Source organism: Cydia amplana, chromosome Z, assembly GCF_948474715.1.
Source record: "Cydia amplana chromosome Z, ilCydAmpl1.1, whole genome shotgun sequence".
Classification (NCBI taxonomy): Eukaryota; Metazoa; Arthropoda; class Insecta; order Lepidoptera; family Tortricidae; genus Cydia; species Cydia amplana.
The window spans coordinates 32,793,762-32,814,358 of NC_086096.1; the positions used below are offsets into that span (position 1 = coordinate 32,793,762).

Genomic DNA, 20,597 nt, shown 5'->3' on the forward strand with positions numbered 1-20,597 from the left:
ATCTTGTCAGGCTATTTAGTAAATTTTTGTCATCTCTCACATAGAAGCACTTAAGTTTTTATGAATAATAGACGTTCCTAACAAATTGTGACTTTGACAGGGTCTCAGGAAGCGACTCAGCATTTTGTCGCGTAGGTACATACCTGAGGAAGAACTTCCTCTCAGCAGCGAGCGCGGCAGCAATGTCCTTGCGGCCATCGATGTCCTTCTGCGAGCGGTTCACGACGCCGATGTACCCGCGGCGCAGCGGCAGCAGCTTGTTCTCCAGCACGTCGCGGGCGTCGGTCCCCTCGTCCATCAGATCCAGCTTCGTGATCACACCGATCGTGCGCAGACCTGAAGGATGCCGAGAGTGTTATGTACAGTTCACGGACACTTATGCTATATTAGTCGAGCGTAGCACGCGGTCTTCGGGTGAAGAAATTAAAAGTGAGACCATGACAAGGACAAACCCTTTCTCTGCTACTCCTACTAAAAGTTCGCTCTCGTGTGGAGATCTCCTGCCTCCCCCCTTATCGCTTCTATAGTATTGTTTTTGAATCTCACGCATGCTCCCTTGTGCATTGGAAAGTATGCAATCTAATATCCTAAATAGTAAACTTAACCCTAACCTGGATCACTTTGTTCCAATAAACAAGAGTGCTGGTCAGCACTGTTCGAACACGTGCACGGACGGGGAGCCCTAAAAATTGGTAATGTCGTGCGAAGTATTATGTGGGCTACCAGCTTCATTGACTGGACAGAACCGGTGCCGTAGGTCGCGAGGCGTGGCGGTTCCGTGGCTACGCTTCAGTTCCCTTTTAAGGTAAAAGCCGTGATGTACGTATGTATTAGACTTGCTGGTCATAACAGCTAATTTAATTTTGGAAACTACAATAGTGTGTCAGTGTGTCATACACAAGGTAAAGTTCTGTAGGAAATTAAATTTGAAAACTTCTAAGAACTAAACATGACGAGTATTTAAAATGTCTCGGTCTAGTTTCTGATTAGGTATTCAAATAATTCAAATAAAATACAAATACATGAGACTGCAATAATGCGCTATATTCGCCTTATTTCTTACCATTCCGAAACTTTTGTAGTTTAAAAAAATACTTATTTTTGCAGTTTAGAATTACATATGTTATTACTATAGCGATGCCCTATAGTATTCTATAAAATATATAATTCTAAATTAGGTAAAAACGCGCCGCGGGTAAACGCTAAAACCAGCGAGATATATCCACGGCCAGTCCCATAAAAAGGCGTTATTACGAGTAATATGGCATATTTTTCTATGCACTTTTTTAGTATCATTAACTAATAAAAAGAAACACCTAAAATATCTACAAAATTCGCGTTTCTATTCACACACGGTAGACTAGTCCTTTAAAAAGAGAGAAAACTGAGACATACCCTGTGGGTCAACTTCTTTGGCAAGTTTGAGAGCATCGCTGTTAGCCAGATCGGTGTTGGCCGGGGTGACGGCGAGGATCAGGCAGGACTCCCGCCGGATAAACTGGAAGATCATCCCCTTGATCTGGGCCTCGATGTCGATCGGCTGGTCGCCGATGGGCACCTTCGTCAGCCCGGGCAAGTCGATCAGCGTCAGGTTAAGTACTGGAAATTATACGTGTGGGTTAGAAATAGCCACGTAGTTTTATCTTCATCGAAAAACAACTAATAAATATGTAAACACATAAAATTGTTCCGCTACGTAGATAGTTACCTATTGCACGCCTAAACCGTTGGACCTTGCAAATTAATACATATTCTTCCAAAAGTAGTGGTCCACTATACCTCGTTTTTCTTACTAGAAATCACTGCTACAGCTCTTACAAGACTTAATACTGATATTATTAGAGTCATTCTACTTAGAGATTTGTTGTAACCTTGAACCAGAATGCATCCCAATGTGTTGATGTACGATGCTATTATGTTAAACTCGTAATTACAATTACAATAATAACCGTTGACCGTCACGACTCCGTCATCAAAGATAAGAGATCTCGCCCGGTATTTTATAACATCATTGGTAGAGTAAGTAATAAAACCATAGACTAGGAATCCTCAATAAAACTAATAAATACCCATGACTAAGTACAGTGTATTAAATTACCTACTTGTAAATATTTAATTCTAAATTATGACTATAGATAGCAAATCACAGTCATACAAATAAAATTACAATTTAGTCCATACATCATAATAGTTATTTTCGATACAAGTGCGAAAAAGAGGAAATTCGAAACGAGTGGCGATAAATTAAAACGCGACCGAAGGAAGTGTTTTAAATCGACACGAGTTGCGAATTACCTATTCGCACGTGTATCGAACAACGTTTTACAGTACATATGGCACTTTAAAGTTTCGACATACGCACGAAAACTGCTATTTTACGCACTAGTGCGGAAAAGTAGCCCCATATGTACTGTAAAATAATTTCCATGTTTCCCTCATGTTAAATAGTCATGGTGTCAAAATGTCCAGGTGTCCTATAGTTCCAAAATTTTTTGGTTAACAGAAGCATTTGACTGAACAGTGGATATTTTGACATCTGGACATTTTACATTACGACACCTAGACTTTCTGGCATTAGGACAATAATACTTTGGACTTATTGGCAGTAGGACATTGTGACTTGTGCCCCTAAAGCTCAAAAGACGTCTCGATGGATAGAGTAAGAGCCTCTTTCACAGGCAACCAAAATAACAAAGACTACACAGGTCATCTGCCGCTTATGATTCAATTTTAAGACCTGTACGGATATGATGGTCGTTCTTGTCTACGTGACAGCGTGATAAAACGGTGTCCGTCACTTTCTTTCCCACGGTGTTAAACAGTGACAGTTATTTTATCACGTGGATAAAGATGGATAAAGCTATCCATAATAGGCTGGCAGTCATTGCAACATAATTTGTGTCAGTCAGTTAATATTTAAACAAAATGTATTGAAATGCCATACCTAAAAATAAAAATTAACTTTTAGGGGGCGGGCTTTATATACTTTACATACCACAGATAGGGATACTTTGCATAGGTATTGTTGGGGATGTTAATAAAAGGTGAATCTACTAAACATGTAGTAAGTTTCGGCAAAAATAAACTAGAAACAGGGAAAGGACAATTTCACTTAGTCACTTGAAAGTGCCTAATATTTTATTCATTATTTTTATACATAGTAAACAAGCAGTGATTCATGGCCAGTGCTCACGAACTTGATATAGGGAGCTGCGCGGCCCGTAGCGGAAAGTGTTAAAACAACACACATATAAAACAATATAATGTATAAAAACGCAACACAAACTAGAAGTTTACGTTAGGTACTACAACATTTGCGCATCGTTTAATTACGATAGAATACGGGACATTTTTCTACAAGAACATCCTGTAACTATAATTAAGTATTCTTGCAAATAAATGATATTGATTGATTGATTGATTGATTGAAGTGGTGCCTATTTCAAGTGGCCTGTGGAAGTAAGTACGGTATAGATAGATCAATCATCGTATTCCTTGAAAGTAACTTTACACAGACTTATTCAGTTTGTGACAGAGCAACAAAGCAACATGTTCTTACTTGTATTCTCATTTTTATGGTCCCGTAGGTAAAATACAGGATTTTCCCAATCTATTTACATTCAATGAAGTTGAAGTGGCCCTGCTGAGTAGTACGACGTGTACCTCTATGTGTATAGGGAATGGGTGCGGACATAGAAAAATGTTGTAAATTATGCATCATGGCCGCACGTAGCGACCTACATATTAAGCTGCCGTAATGTCTTCATTAAGTGCATTCTATCCCCATAACGATGTCCGAAATGAAAATGAAGAGACGCTGCGTCATGCCACCCGTGTCATAAATCTGCTGGAAGGTTATTGATCGAGGAGTTAGGCGCCCAGGCACTTATTATTTCGCTACTTTATGAAGTAGTTACAAGTCACCGTACTAAGAGCAAATGACCATCGGTAGACCTTATTTCGATGCAACAACGCATACGAATGGTCAGTTACTGTGAGGACCATAGCACTGGGAGTCGTCTGGAGTGAGTGATTGTCGGGCGATAAAAACTCGACCGTCGCCCCGGAGTCACCAATATATATATGTAGCGAATATATAGACAGTGGTGCCAGTGACATCCTACGCACGCTTGGTAGGTGCATCATAAATACAAAATCTGGGTGACCGAGAATATTCCGTTAGTATTTTTTTGTCTAAGGATGGACTTTAGTTATATCGTCTTTTCGTCCACGCAAGCCTTTTTCATGATGCAATTTACATTTGAACTCTCATTTCTAGGTTTTGTAGCCTTAAAGTACACGAGAGACTTCATCTTAACAAAACAGTAGATAAGCTTCCTTAAGCTTCAATGCATATAAATTCTAATCCCCGAGCCACACAATGAACTCATACTTATTCATCTTTTTTAGCACGAAGCCTAAACACGGATGATAGATTTATAAAGTCACTGAGAAAATCTAATGTACACAACTCTCTGAATCACACACAGATAAGGCCGATAAGATAAAAAATCACATTTGACCGGTATTCGCAGCGTTCCAATAGGTCCGCAGGATAAGTATACTTGGTCAAGCAGATCTTGTCAGTAGAAAAAGGCGGCAAATTTGAAAAATGTAGGCGCGAATGGATATCGTCTCATAGAAAATTTGAATTGCGCGCCTTTTTTTACTAACAGGATTTGCTTGACCAGCTATAGTTGGTACCTATTCTACTGGTTGTTACGAAATATGTACTAGTGAGTCATGGGAATTAAATAAACTGCGCGATTTTTTATTTTGATCAATTAAGTTTAATATGTGTTCCTAAAATACTGACGAAATCGAAAATAGGGCCAAATTAATTCCAGTCTCGCGATCTTTTGTCTTATTGGACACTTAGGCAATCAAACCAGTAGGAAATTATACATTTACACAAACTACTGAGTTCATTCAGCCCGGATTTGAACCAACTCAACTCGATATACCTACTGGCACCCTAAATGACGCCAGTGAATGGCACCCAGTTTACGCAGAAATGACTGATCATAAATCTGTACATGTCAATAATTGGAATATGAACAGTGCCGACGACAGTTATACCTACCTTATCCGCATTTACGCGCTTGATATATGTAGATTTGTTTGTATGTATGTATGTATATCGTAGCCCAGCGAATGCAGATGACCGATAAGACTGCAAAGAACATGCTATCAGGTGGTGATAATTTAAATTACGAGGGGCGTTCAATATATAATGAGAATGAGATGCAAACTCTTTAAATATTAGGAAAGTAAATACTGGCCGACAAAGCTAATCTACCTAGCTGATTGCCATGAAAAAAAAAACTAACTGTTCTTTGTTTAAAAAAAAATACGGCGATTTCTTTGCGATGCTATTGAATACGTTAGCGAAAATGGAGAAAATTGAACTGCGCGCCGTTATCAAATACTTGTGTTTGAAATTTTGTTCTATGGACCAAGTCAATTTAGATTTACGGGACACTTTAAGGTCTAATGCTCCTCCGTATTCGACAGTCGCACGTTGGTGCGCCGAATTTAGACGTGAAAGAACATCGACCATGGATCACCCCCGCTCCGGACGCCCTACTACAGCAGTAACTGAAGAAATTGTGAAAAAAGTTGAAAACTTAGTTTTGGCGGATCGTCGTGTCACGGTTCGTTTTATTGCTGAAAATGTAAAGATTTCAACGGGGAGCGTGCATAATATTTTACATGAACCCTTGGGTATGAAAAAGGTATCAGCGCGTTGGGTACCCAGAATGCTTACTGACACGCAAAAACAAACTAGAGTCGAGATTTGTCAAGAAGCTTTGGACCTGATACAGCAAGACCGGGAACTTTTTTTGGCGCGATTTATAACAATGGACGAAACATGGCTCCATCATTACGACCCTGAAACGAAACTGCAGTCTATGACATGGAAAAGGCCATCATCTCCAACTCCGAAGAAATTCAAGGTGGGCCCATCTGCCGGTAAGGTCATGGGCTCTGTTTTTTGGGATGGTAAAGGGGTCGTAATGATTGAGTATCTCTAGCATGGAGCCACTATTACGGGCTCTTTATATGCCAAACAAATAGCAACATTGCGCAATTAGATCCGTGAAAAACGGCGAGGTAAACTCTCGAAAATTGTGTTGTTCCATCAGGACAATGCACGGGCACACAAGTCCGCCGTTGCAATGGCTGCAATACGTGATGCTGGGTTCGATATCCTTAAGCATCCTCCGTATTCACCAGACCTCTCCCCTAGTGATTTCTACCTATTTCCGAGATTGAAGGAATACCTAAGAGGCAAGAAATTTGAAGACGACGACGCGGTAGTCGCTGCAATACAAGATTTTTCAAGTACTCAAGATGAAACCTTTTTTAGAAATGGAATTTTAAGTTTAGAAAAAAGATATACTAAGTGTATTATGCTAAAAGGTGACTATGTCGAAAAATAAAATAACATTTAATAAAAGTTGTATATAACATACTCATTCTCACTTTTTATTGAACGCCCCTCGTACGTGTTCTGTTAATTGCAATAACGACCCTGCCATAATAGATCGTTTATTTCTAACGTTACATTGGATTTAAGTAAAGTCCAAGAAAAAAACTGTGATTAGCAATGCAATTTAATTTTTATGGAATTAGTGAGTTTGGGATGTCACCTGACCTGACGAATTTAAATAGGTAGATATTTTTATATTTCCAAAAATATTTATGTTGTGATTGATTGATAACTATCTATTTTAATACAATTTATTTATTTGATTACATTTTTATTAAAAAATACTATAAAATTCCAATTAAGGACCAGATTATATTATAAGATTCATGTCTTAATGGGGGTTCGCGTATTTGTATAAAACCCCGGTGCCCGAAGCACCTACCGCCCTTTTCCCACACGTATCCGTGCATCTATACATTGACAGTCGTGTCCAATGCGCGCAGCGACATAGACGCATTGATGATCAATTAATTTAATTAATTGCGAAATTAGCGCGGCTCGGCCGCAGCTAGCGAAGTGACGCGATGAGTGCCACCGGACAGAGTGCACCCATTGTGAACGAGCTCCTCGCCTTTCTGCAACAGAAGCTGCTGCTGGAAGGAGTGATGGATACGGTTTCTGCTGTCCAGATCTGTTCGTCGAGTTTTTCCGTCGAAGATATCTGTGCAGCAAAGAAGGTGCTGCACGAGGCCCTCGGGATCGCCGGCACGTATGTACCTCACCAGAGAGGAGATGAAACCGGGAAGAAGACCCTAGAGGACATCATCAGAGTTCTAAGGGAGAATGAAGACCGGATTCCGGAGTTTGCGACGACGGGTGCCTCCAGCCTGCCGTCCTATATTCCGGATCATGTCGACGTTAGCTGCTTGTTGAAGGAAATCGTGGCCCTAAAAACAAGTCTAGTGGATGTCATTTCGAAGTTTGATGCGGCCCAGGTCACTATAACCGAGTTACGCAACGAAGTTATCAGTTTGCGAAACATTGCCCTTACTCGGTCGGCGGCGTTGAATTTCAAGTGCGATGACCGGCAAGCCACGAGCGCCGAGTCGGTCAGTTTGCGAGTTGCTGACACTGTCAAATGTGTCGCCTCAGCTGTGACGCCGCGCGCGAGCCTCCCGCGCGCGCGCCCTCCCCCCGCCTCCTCCAAATCATCATCTCGTCATCGTGTTTACGCGGATGTCGTCGCCGGTCCGAAAGTCGCATCGAACCGGGTTAGTGTACCTGTAAAGGGTACTGAAGAGCGAGCGGCTCCCAAGGAGAAGCTCCCTGTTGCCAGTGTGGATGAGGAGGATTTCACACTGGTATCAAGAAAGAAGGCGCGCACGGCGCCTCGTAAGACTCAGTGTGGTACCGCCGAACCGGCTAATTCTGGCTTGCGGGTTGCTACACCGAGTAAGGCGCTGTACGTATCGCGCTTGCATTACACCGCCACCGGCTGCTGAAGTGGTGGAGTATGTACACCAGAAGACCGGTTACACGCTGAGGGTGTTCCAGCTTCGATCGCGCCACTACGTGCACTTCAACTCTTTTGTGGTGCGCGTGCCGCGACCGCTGCAGGGGACCATCGAGTGCGCTGACTTCTGGCCGAAGGGTGTCGTGTTTCGGAGGTTCCGGGGCAAACTGCCGAATCCGACACAGGAGCAGCCGATGCAACGGAGCCACGCCGTTTTATCGACTAAATAACTAGTGTTTCGTTTTAAGTTTATAAAATACATATGTATGTTAGTCTGTAAGATATTTGTAATATGGGCCTTGTTGCCTGAATTAAATTTCTAAATAAATAAATAAATAAAATAAATAAATATAGTAATAGTAATAGTAGTAAACTCTTTATTGTACAAAAAGACATATTAAAAATAACATACAAGTAGTGAGAAGTACAAAGGCGAACTTATCCCTATGAGGGATCTCTTCCAGTTAACCTTTGAGTAGATGAGAGGAGAAAGTGAAAAGAGGGTGACGAATGCAGCAAAATGTACAACAAGGTACCAAAAAGATAAAGGATATAAATACATACAAAATTTATAGAAAAACATACATATATTACACAAAAAGGAATGGGGAAAATACACTAAAAATTGGAAAAAAATTAGCAAAATATAAAGCAACTATACAATAGAAATATTGACAAATTAAACAGCCAAATCAGATAACCATAGCTTCTTTAACGTCTCCTTGAACGACGCACCCGATTGTGCCCGCCTGAGCGAAGCAGGCAGCTCATTCCACAGCTTCACTGGACGCACTGCGATGGACTTGTTGTATCCTCGAGATTTGTGAGGAGGGATGGCAAGTGATAAATTCGCGCTAACATACAAATAACATATAAATATAACATATAAATGTGTACATGAATCAATCTTTGTTAACGCGATACTGGCGTTAACTATATTCTTGTCTTTGTTGTAGAATTATTGAAACTAGTTTTATGATGATAAATTAGCAATATTTATTGTAGTTTTTACATTAAGATGTTGACATTAAGTAAATTGTTTTTTCTTGTCCTTGATATATTTCAAGTATTTCAAAATTAGAATGCGCGCCGCATCGTAGATTCTTCTGGCGGCGCTAATGTATAAAGGTTGGATCATTGACATTCTGCCCGCCTTGAAAGCCTAGCTTTCAAGAGGCTCATGGGAGCCTAATCCTTCTAAGGCTGATAGCCTTGATACGGCTCGCTTGATAATGCCGTTCTTCGTTTTTAGGTCGACTACTCTGCAGACTCCATCATTTCCAGTATACAGTTTCACGATGCGCCCTAGTAGCCATTTCATTGGTGGCAGCTGATCGTCCATGACAAGGACTAGGTCGTCGATCTTGATGGATCCCTTACTGGTTTTCCACTTGATACGTTGCTGGAGAGTAGCGAGATAATCTTTAGTCCATCTCGTCCAGAAATGTTCCCGAAGTCGCTGTACGAGCTGGTATCTATTGACCGTCATCGTCTTCACTTCAGGCGATGGCAAGGACATCAATGGTCGCCCGACAAGGAAGTGCCCAGGCGTGAGTGGAGCTAGTTCAGATGGATCCTCAGACAAAGGTGTCAGAGGACGTGAATTCATAATAGCCTCAATTTGTGTAAACAGAGTAGCTAATTCCTCGAAAGTCAAACTGGTATTAGCAGCAATACGTTTCAAATGATATTTTGCAGATTTTACTGCTGCCTCCCAGACTCCACCAAAGTTAGGAGCGTAAACCGGAGAGAAGTGAAAGAGAAGTTCCTCACCGCAGGCGAATTCTCCGATTTGCCGTTTACACGTTTGTAGCATTCTGTTCAATTCATTCTTAGCCCCTACAAAGTTTTTTCCATTGTCACAATAGATATTTTCTGGCTTACCACGTCTAGCGATAAATCTACGTAAACACATGATAAAGGCATTTGCGCTTAGGTCACTAACGACCTCAAGGTGAACAGCCTTTGTCGAAAAGCAAACGAATACACAAAGGTAACATTTGGAAGTCTTGGCCCCACGACCCTTCTTATTTAAAATCAGAAATGGGCCTGCAAAATCGGTCCCACAGTTTGTGAAGGGTGGAGCAGGAGTAACACGTGGAGCGGGTAAGTTTCCCATAATTGGTTGCATAGGGTTTACCTTAAATCTTTGACATTTCATACATCTATTTACAACCTTAACTGCCAAAATCCGACCACCGATTGGCCAGAATCGCTCTCGCACAGAACTTAACAATAATTGAGCTCCTCCGTGCAACAACTTGATATGTTCCCTTTCGAATAAAAGTCTCGTGAATAAATGCTTGCTATCAATGAGAATTGGGTGTCGCTGTTCATATGGACAGTGAGAAGCATTAACAATGCGACCACCAACACGTAAGATATCATTTTCATCAAGGAATGGATTTAATCCTAATAGTCTTGATTTGCGGTTAAGATTCTTTGTCGTTTTGAGAGAATGAATATCTGTAGCAAAGGATTCCCTTTGCGATGCAGTCGCTAATACTGTCATGCTCGATTGTAATTCAGTAACATTTAAGTTTCCGGATAATTTGGCTTTATTTTTGTTACAGTTGTTAAGAAAACGTAGCACAAATGCGAATATTCTTTGCAAGGTTTGTAGTTTTGAATATTTGTTAAATGGAATAACATTAGATTCACATTGTACAGTCATAAACGATTTAATCTCTGGTAATAATGTATCAACGTGTTTAGCTGCCGGCCATTCAGACTCTGGGTTTTTAAGGAAGCAGGGTCCTTCCCACCACAAAACACTGGTGAGTAATTGTTGAGGTTTGACCCCCCTTGAAGCCAGATCTGCTGGGTTCAAATTTGTTGGCACGTGACGCCAGGCATTTGGATCTGATAGTTCGCGAATTTGGTCTATTCGATTACATACGAAGGTTTTCAATGTTTTCGGTTGCGTCTGAAGCCAGCCCAAGACAATTGTGCTGTCAGACCAAAATATAGATTTAGTAATCGTCACACGTAGAGCTTGCGTAACCTTGGCATGTAAACGAGCACCTAATAATGCTCCTAGTAATTCTAAACGAGGAATTGTCATCTCAGGTTTGAGTGGTGCCACTCTTGCCTTAGCGCACATTAGGCGGACACATATGTTGCCTTGACTGTCAATGGATTTCATATACAGGCATGCTCCGTAAGCATCCTTTGAAGCATCACTAAATGTATGAATCTCAATCGTGACAGGTGCGTGACAAAGAGCGTGGCGTGGTACGTTTAGATCCGCAAAATGACGCGATTCATTTACGAATTCACGCCATGAAATCTCAAGCTCCTTGGGTACTGAATCATCCCAATCCAATTTGTTTAACCACAACCGTTGAAGCAGTATTTTATGAAATATAGTGCAAGCAGACAGAAGACCGAGCGGGTCAAATATTTTACATGAGCTAGACAGGATATTGCGTTTTGTCACCTTTTCAATGTCTTCAAATTCTGAAGAAAACTGTAGTGTGTCATTTGTAGGTGACCATTTCAACCCTAGCACTGTTGACTGCTTGCAAAAGTCTTGAGGATTATTTCGTACGCTATCGATATTGTCAAAAATGTCAATGGCGTTTGTCCTAAACTTCCTCAATGGAAATCCCGCACAAGACAATTCGTCAATAACACCCTTAACAGTTTGAGCTAAATCAGTTTTTGAATCAGACCCAGTATTCAAGTCATCAACATAGAAATCGTGTTTTATTGTATTAGCCACTATATCGTCCGTACACTCATTAGCAACTTGCACCAAGCATCTTGTACTTAGGTAGGGGGCAGACGAAGTGCCGTAAGTCACGGTATTTAATTTAAGTATTTTGAGTGGCTGACTCTCCTCGTCCCTCCATAAAATCAATTGAAGATGACGTTGAGACTCGTCCACCATTATTTGACGATACATTTTTTCTATATCTCCCGTTACAACATAAGTATTTTGTCTAAATCGTAGTAATATGGACAGTAAATCGTCTTGAACTACAGGTCCTACCATCTGAATGTCATTAAATGACTTATTGGTTGACGTTTTGCACGACGCGTCAAAAACGACTCTTAAGCGCGTCGTCTCACTATTTTCGCGAATAACGCAATGATGTGGGATAAAATACCCAAAGACAGGACGCTCCGTTTCGGTCAGGTGTCCTAAGCTCTCGTACTCTTTAAGAAAAGCAGCATAATCAGTTTTCATATTAGATTTCTTTAATTTATTTTCTAGGTTGAAGAACCGCCTTCTAGCAATGTAATAAGAGTCTCCTAAGGCGTCCTCCGGGGCCTCACGGAGTGGTAGCTTGACACAGAAACGACCATCATCAAGTCGCACGGTATTTTCCTCAAAATGAGTCTCGCAGTACTCTTCCTCCTTTGACAGCTTTGATTCAGGAGGAGAGTTGGGGATATCTTCAAGCTCCCAAAACCTAGCAATACTATCCCTGATCTCTTGAATAAAGTTGCACCTAGTGGAAGAGCTTGAACCCTGACCTGTCGGACCAGAAACAAGCCAACCTAGTTTTGATTCTTTAAGCGTTGGTTTGTTTTTACCTAATTTAATTTTTTTACACCCTACAATATCCCAAAACACATCGCCCCCCAGCAATAAATGAATTGTAGACGGATGATAAAAGCTGGGGTCCGCTAACTCAATCGATTCAGGAATATCGAAGCGTGATGTGTCAATTTCCAAACTCGGCGTAGTTTGTGTTACTTGGTCCATGAGCAGACAAGAAACATCTATTTCATATTGACCGGTTCTGGATTGCACGAGAACACCACACTGTTTTGAAGCAATGCCAATCAAGCAATCGTTTAAGCCTGTTATAGTAGTGGGCTCGCTCTCATCGTAGGTAAGGTTCAACCTTCTTTGCATTGTTGTAGATATATAAGAAGATTGACTCCCTATGTCTAATAGAGCTTTCGTAGTGTGAGATTCCTTTGTTACAGGATTAACTAAATTCACTTCAGCAGTACACAAAAGCACATAACCCTTCTTAGTCGGAGTGAATGAAGTCATTGCAGTAGTAGTATTTGTGTTTTCAGGCAAATTTGTACTATTGCTGTCATTTATTTCAATGTGCAATAGTGTGTTGTGTTTTTTATGACATATCGTACATGGGCCTAACCGGCAACGAGAGTGGTGATGACCAGGGCGCAGACAATTTTTACATAATTTGTATTTAGAAACTTCATTTTGCCTGCAATCCACTGACATTTCCTTAAACTTGTCACACTTATGATTGAAGTGATTTTGTTTGCAAAACGCACAAGTTATTTCTGTTTTTGTATCTAAGTTATTAGCACTAGCTGTGTCACTTGTACCTAGCATTGTTGCAACACGTTTGTTTTCTTTTATTTGATTAGTAGGTTTATCATGTTTTTGTGTAGAAGCACCGCACTGTATTGTTTCCAAGACATCCGCTCGATTACGAAGGAACACTAAGAAATCATCGAGCTTAGGAGTAACTTTGAGTGTGTTTTTGTGTTCTTCCCACTTCCTACTAGTGGCGCCATCTAGTTTCGACACCATCATATATATAACTAATGTGTCCCAACTGTCTGTGGGCTCTTTGAGTGTGTGTAAAGCACGCAGGTTTTTGGTATAAAAATCAATCATGTACCTTATAGCTTTATGAGATTCCCTAGTAATTGGTTCAAAGTTGAACAATGACCTAATATGGTTATTGATCAAAATTCTCTCGTTGTTGTATCGCTCGCACAGTAAATCCCATGCGATTTTGTAATTAGTACTTGTAAACTCAATAGATTTTATGACTATAGCTGCTCCACCTTCCAAAGATGCGCGCAAATAGTGAAATTTGCTTATTGTAGGGATGGACTCGTTTTCATTTATTAATGAATCAAAGGTATCGCGAAACTCCATCCATTTTGCATAATTGCCGTCAAAGGAAGGTAATTTTATAGAAGGAAGCCGAATGTGATGGTTGACAGACGTCTGAGAACTGTCATTTGAATGAATTGAACCTTCGGCTCGAGAAACAGCGGTAGCATATTTAGTAGTCACTGGTTGGTTCGACTCAAGTATCAATTGTGACAATGAAATCAACTTTATGATAGAATCCTCAACTTGCTCACGTTCTAAAAGCTGTTCGGCTAAGTTGATGTCATCTAAATTTTCAATTTCTGACTGTACTTCATCAAATTGAGATAATAATTCTTGAAATCGACCTAGTTTCAACTGGAGTTCACCGAATAAAGCCTTAGTGAAGTTCTCCGTCGAAATCGCTTTTATTGTGTCAATATATTTCTCAAATAAAGTAACCTTTGCCTTGATAGTGCCGCGCTTGCGAACTAAAGGCTTTAATAGTTCTTCAGACATTTTGTAGAATCAATTAAACGCACATACATAAGTATACTAAGAAACAGGCATAAATAAATTGAACAGACTGTACTAAGTATAAATTAAGTTTCAAACCGTGCAGGCCACCGTATTAAACAGGTGGCAAATAGGATAGCTGTCCACGTGCAGTGATGTCATCCTCGCGATTAAGCGGAAGATCCACGGAAAATGACAGCTTACACCCGTACCTCCGGCAGAATCTTGAAGGCAACATATAGCTTATTCCCTGAAATTTTAATTACGCTAATATCAGAGCATGCTAATATGCTGCAAATTATGCACAAATCTGCTTTCTTACGTATGCTTTGATGTTTATTAAGTCTTAGAACTTTGAAGAAAATTTTCAATATTTTAAATAATTTACTGGACTATCTGTCTAAAGCGACTGGACTATTTGTATTTTAACGAAAATTGTTGTAAATCTGAATAAAATTGAATGTAACTAGTGAATTAATGCAATATTTTTGCTTTTAACATAATAATAGAAGAATACAACCTGATGCAGAGCAGGATTTAAGGCAACCATGAAATTCGTAATTTACGTTAGGTACTCAAACACTTCACGCAAGGGTTCCTTTGTAATCTCTGTGCTCGTGGTTGATGCTGTTGTAGACTGGACTCTGGGATTCCGCTTGTTTCCAAGGATCCATGCGCCGCTTGTACTTCGAAGAAGATTGTTGTTCAAAGAACGTAGAGGGTCACCAAATGTTAACGCGATACTGGCGTTAACTATATTCTTGTCTTTGTTGTAGAATTATTGAAACTAGTTTTATGATGATAAATTAGCAATATTTGTTGTAGTTTTTACATTAAGATGTTGACATTAAGTAAATTGTTTTTTCTTGTCCTTGATATATTTCAAGTATTTCAAAATTAGAATGCGCGCCGCATCGTAGATTCTTCTGGCGGCGCTAATGTATAAAGGTTGGATCATTGACAATCTTGTTACCTCAGTATCCAATTAACTTGCAGTGGCTCTATCTTAAGTACTAAGATTAAATGTGAGTCATCATAAGGCTTGAGTTGCTTCTGACTGCAGCAATTCAAGACACTTCAATGACAATCAAGGATTGACTCACGAAAAATTACTACGGAAGGCTACAATTACTCAACGTTATTTTGCTGTTTTAATGTTTTTTGTGTCATTTCCAAGCAAAGTCTCTAACCTCTAAACTAAACCAATAATATCGTACGCATACATTTGAGCCAAAAAAAGAGCTTTAGGTACACATAATAATCAGGACCGAATTAGGTCAAGAAAGGAGGACGAGCGAGGAGCGGCATTGATCAGGTAGATCGAAGCAGCTTGTCAAAGGTGAACGATTGGGCTGTGACGTCACGGCCCGCGGAGGCCGGCAAGCGAGGGCCCGCCTGGTTCGACGGCGCAAAAACGCGTCACGCATACCTCTAGCCTAGCATTACCATCGCTCATAAAACGCACGCCTCAGGCAAAACAGACTAACTAGATCTATAATAAACACGCCGTTTGTGATCACGTTTAAACTGGATAGGGCACAAGCGACGTGCGTGCTAGCCGTGCTAGGCAAGCGTCGGGAATTATAGTCCAGGATCATTATCTGCGCGAGGTTCTTTGTTGACTGTTTACTTGCATCCAGTTACGTTTATGGTCGGATCAAGACGTTTACGCGACTACCGGCTTGGGGGCTATTCATAAATTACGTCATTTCAAATTGGGGGGAAGTGGTCTGGACATCGGATGATGGTAACTGACGTAGGAGGAAACGGGGTCATTCGAAGCACGATTTTTGGATGATTATAGGGGGGGATCATAAATCGTCAAGAATAGATGACGTAATTTATGAACAGCCCCTTACTTGGATTCTTTATATTTGTCAAGTAGAATCGGACTCAATTAATTGACTTTTTACCAGACCGTGGTCGTCCTAACGGTTACCGTGGCGGTGTAATTACTGCTTATCCAAACTGAAATTTACATTAGAGACCTGCCGAAATACGAACTTCTCAGACATACATATTTACAAATAAAAACTAATATAGATGTTTATTATTACTAACATTAGCTCTTATAATGTTAGTTATAAATATCTATACCTACCTACACTTTTTAATCTCGGCTTTGTAAAGCCGGTAAGAAGGTGCTCAAGGTGCAACACATCTTTATGAACGTGACTATGTAACGTAACTAACACTTCAAAATTCTGTAGTACTTATTTAGCTCTGCAAATATTAACATAGCAGAGGTTATTGACCTTTGACCAACAACACAAAAGTAAATGTCACCGCTAACTGTGAAAATTGTAAATAAGTTCTACTCTTCGTATATTTCAATGTATTTAGTTTAGTATACATACAAAAACGGTGCTACTAACCTAACGATAATTCCAAGAACTACCTTTGGCAAGGCAATTTTGAACTAGATGGTCAACTCAAGCTATTAGAGAAAGATAAAATTCACACCTTTCCCTACCCTTTACTGTATTGCGTCATCCAGACAAACCCCTCCTCCTAATAGTCAGAGACAGTTGGACATTTTTATCACAAAAAGCAATTAGACTTACCGTTGGGCGAGTAGACGCGGAGGTTGATGGGCACGGGCGAGATGCCCTTGTTGGAGCCCGTGATGCGGTCCGTCTCCGCCTCGATCTCCCCTCGCACCTCATTGAAGTCCACGAACTTCTTGCCCTTGCAGTGGAGGAACTCCGCATATTCTGTTGGAGGAAACGTGATTAGCCTTCACTTTAACCTTTTAAAGGCAACGACATAAAAGCGTCAACCTTGTATGGACACGTAGAAAACTGGCAAGAAAAAAATAATTATCTTCAACGCGTAAATTCTCTGTTAAATCCACACGTGGGACGTGGTTATAACTGTTGTAAGATTGTACAGAACTATTACAATAATGTAATGCGTCTACGGTTGACTACCCGGAAAAAGGTTTAAAAATTGTAATGTGTAATTTGTTTCTGATCAGACCTACAATCAAAACCTGAGTCTATCTAATTTGTAACAGTTGATTGGAACAAATTGAACGATGCAGTCAACGTGCTAATGCCTCGCCACCCGGGGGTCATTGACTAAAAAGGCCAATTAAATTAAATGAGCTCAAATTGAACCTTCCTGGGCATATTTCAAAGACTTTCCCAGAAAAATCCAGACAAAACGGATACGGATCGAACTTTCCCGGTTAACTTTGTAACGATACACAGATGCGACGATCTTGTATTGAAAGTTTTAGGGATATTTAAAAAGAACTACGACAGTTTAAATGAAGAGGCTGTCACGTAAAATGTTTGTAGACGTTTTTTGGAAGTTTGGCACATTAATTTATTTAGTAATTAATGTAACATTTGAGTAATAACAAAACATAAAATACATATTTCATCAATTATCAAATTAAACCCAACCAAAAGAGATTTGAAGAATCTGTCATAATAGGAACTACGGGAGTAACCACTGACTCTATCATGGGTCTATATCTAACAGGAAATTTTAAACAAAACGTGTGTGTCCAAGGAACGTCTAGGAAAAATAAATAGGACCATTTGACATAATTACTAACACAATTTCGGTTTACGCAAAGGGCAAAACTTTCAATATTTTTACACACTTATTTGGACTAAGCTTGCCTACAAAAACTTTTGAACTGTATTGTCAATTCTTTCATTTTGCCTCTTGATCAAAGCATAGAATTTCTTTGATATTATATCAACACAAGTATTCAACCAAGCTATTTCAAAAGCTTGGGCGTATTAATCATAACCCGAATTTAATTCGCTCCGTATATAAGAAAAGTAACTACTAATATGCGAGTTCTATTAGAGTTATTAGACAGAAGGCCTTTACTATGGCACGCACTGGCCAAACTATAATAGATTGAGTTTAACCATACCACCACCACTAGACGTATTAACAACAAGTTTTTTCCATCAGGCATCATCGTAGTAATGTTATGCCTATAAAAATGCGTCAAGATTTTTTTTTTATTTATTCAGAAGAAGATTTGATTGATTTCTGTAGATAATACAAGTTGGTATAGGATGAATAAAACATTCTGGCATCCTACAAAACAAACGACACTATATACATAACTGCAAATTGTGGAACGTGTATGCAATTACGAACGTTATGTCAACTATGACGGACAGCAATTTCTAATTACCATGGATCATCAAGCTGTATATACGTACTAAGGTGGCGAAGAGACGGGGTAGTCACAAAAAGTGTTTCTACTTATTAACACAATAGGTTAATGCCAGTAAAACCCACATAGAAGTCTGGAAGTAGTTTTACGTAGGTAACTAAAAAACGTCAAGGTCAAGATCGATTAGTCTTGTAACAATACGTAGTGTGCTGCCAAAGGTTGGAAAATATTCGACGTATTAGCTTTAGGAAAATGGATATGTTAGACGCTCTCGCGGTTCTCATTCATAATTCTATTGCTTTTCACAACGTAATTGCCTCGAGTTAAAGAAGGTACACAAAAAGAACACATTATATTCCAACGGTCTAAGTTTTCAGCGTCACCCACCTCGTATCTACAGGTAAGTCACAGTCAGTTCAAGTTACGGTCGACCCGACATTGTTAGTCGGGTTAGGGTTAGTTTTTCAGACGTTTCGTTTGATTGATATCATACTTTTTCAACCTGCTCTGGCGTTTTATGCGTTGCTAGTTTATAGCGAGGTCGATGCTTTTTAGGGTTCCGTAGCCAAATGGCAAAAAACGGAACCCTTATAGATTCGTCATGTCTGTCTGTCTGTCTGTCCGTCTGTCCGTCTGTCTGTCCGTCCGTATGTCACAGCCACTTTTCTCCGAAACTATAAGAACTATACTGTTGAAACTTGGTAAGTAGATGTATTCTGTGAACCGCATTAAGATTTTCACACAAAAATAGAAAAAAAACAATAAATTTTTGGGGTTCCCCATACTTCGAACTGAAACTCAAAAATTTTTTTTCATCAAACCCATACGTGTGGGGTATCTATGGATAGGTCTTCAAAAATGATATTGAGGTTTCTAATATCATTTTTTTCTAAACTGAATAGTTTGCGCGAGACACACTTCCAAAGTGGTAAAATGTGTGTCCCCCCCCCTGTAACTTCTAAAATAAGAGAATGATAAAACTAAAAAAAATATATGATGTACATTACCATGTAAACTTCCACCGAAAATTGGTTTGAACGAGATCTAGTAAGTAGTTTTTTTTTATACGTCTTAAATCGCCTAAATACGGAACCCTTCATGGGCGAGTCCGACTCGCACTTGGCCGCTTTTTTATTCATTTTGTTTCTAGAAATAGGTATCAAACAAACAGACGATCCGCCTGATGGTGATAGGATGAGGTCATCGTCACCTAGGGATCTGTGCGAGATTACATACTCGCTTCTAAGGTTAATTCTTCTAAGCCCGTAGGGTGTTTGTAATGACACTTATCCCACGTACTCTGTCGTAGATTTTTCATACAAATACAGATGAAGTTATTTTAGCAGTATAAATAAAGATCCGATCTCTTCTAAACTGGCCGTCGTATATTTTATCGCGTGCAAACCTCGGCACCGAACTGGGTAAAAATCGGATACGGAAGCTGCATCCTGCCTGCAGAGCGATACTAACAGCAATACGCCAGTGTTAGTCCCTATCTCGTCGTCATAAGGCTTAAAAAAGGTCTGACGGATTGACCATGACACTAATAGCAACATTAGCAACACTCCTGACCATCGGTGGACCTTATAATCTTTGCAATAAGGTTCAAGAATTGTCAGTTAACTGTGGACATTCCTAGCATTGCGCATAACTACTGCACTGCTCTATAAAAACATTAACGATATAGTTAAATAGCCGCTTCCTCAGTCTTTCATTCACATATGCACAGGATGTGGCTTGTAACGGGAGCAAATGATTAAACTTACATTAATTAGCTAGTCAGCAAGTTTCGAGTAGTATAACAGAAACATTTAAAACGCGTAATATAATAATCTTATATTCTAAAATGAATTTTCCGTTCAGTCTTCAATTAAAAGAAAAGCGGTCTTGTTACATATAATAGTAAGATGCATACACAGAAGTTCCATCCATGCAAGCTCGCAATTCGCAGCGAAGCCAATTAGTTGGTTTTAACATTAGTCGGAGCGCCGAAGGTTAATGAGCAACAATCTGTGCACATAACGTGAAAACTACACCTCTACATAATTCAAACATAGATGGAACGAAGACGTACACAATATTTAAGTTAATATTACAATCCCAACTTAGAAACGACAAGAACGTTTGGATATCGGTATCGTTTTTTGGAGTTTTTAGGGTTCCGTACCCAAAG

General features: G+C 39.9%; 1 protein-coding gene across 2 annotated transcripts in view; it reads right to left on the reverse strand.

Moving 5' to 3' along the window:
• The window catches only part of LOC134661127 (dynamin), a 47,524-nt gene that overhangs the window by 20,429 nt on the left and 6,498 nt on the right, over nucleotides 1-20,597 (reverse strand). For both annotated transcript variants that reach the window (XM_063517078.1, XM_063517079.1), the window contains exons 3-5: nucleotides 16,842-16,991; nucleotides 1,396-1,599; nucleotides 144-336 (exon numbers count right to left, since the gene is read on the reverse strand). In XM_063517078.1, the coding sequence (XP_063373148.1) occupies nucleotides 144-336; nucleotides 1,396-1,599; nucleotides 16,842-16,991 (547 nt within the window). The remainder of the gene's footprint in view (nucleotides 1-143; nucleotides 337-1,395; nucleotides 1,600-16,841; nucleotides 16,992-20,597) is intronic.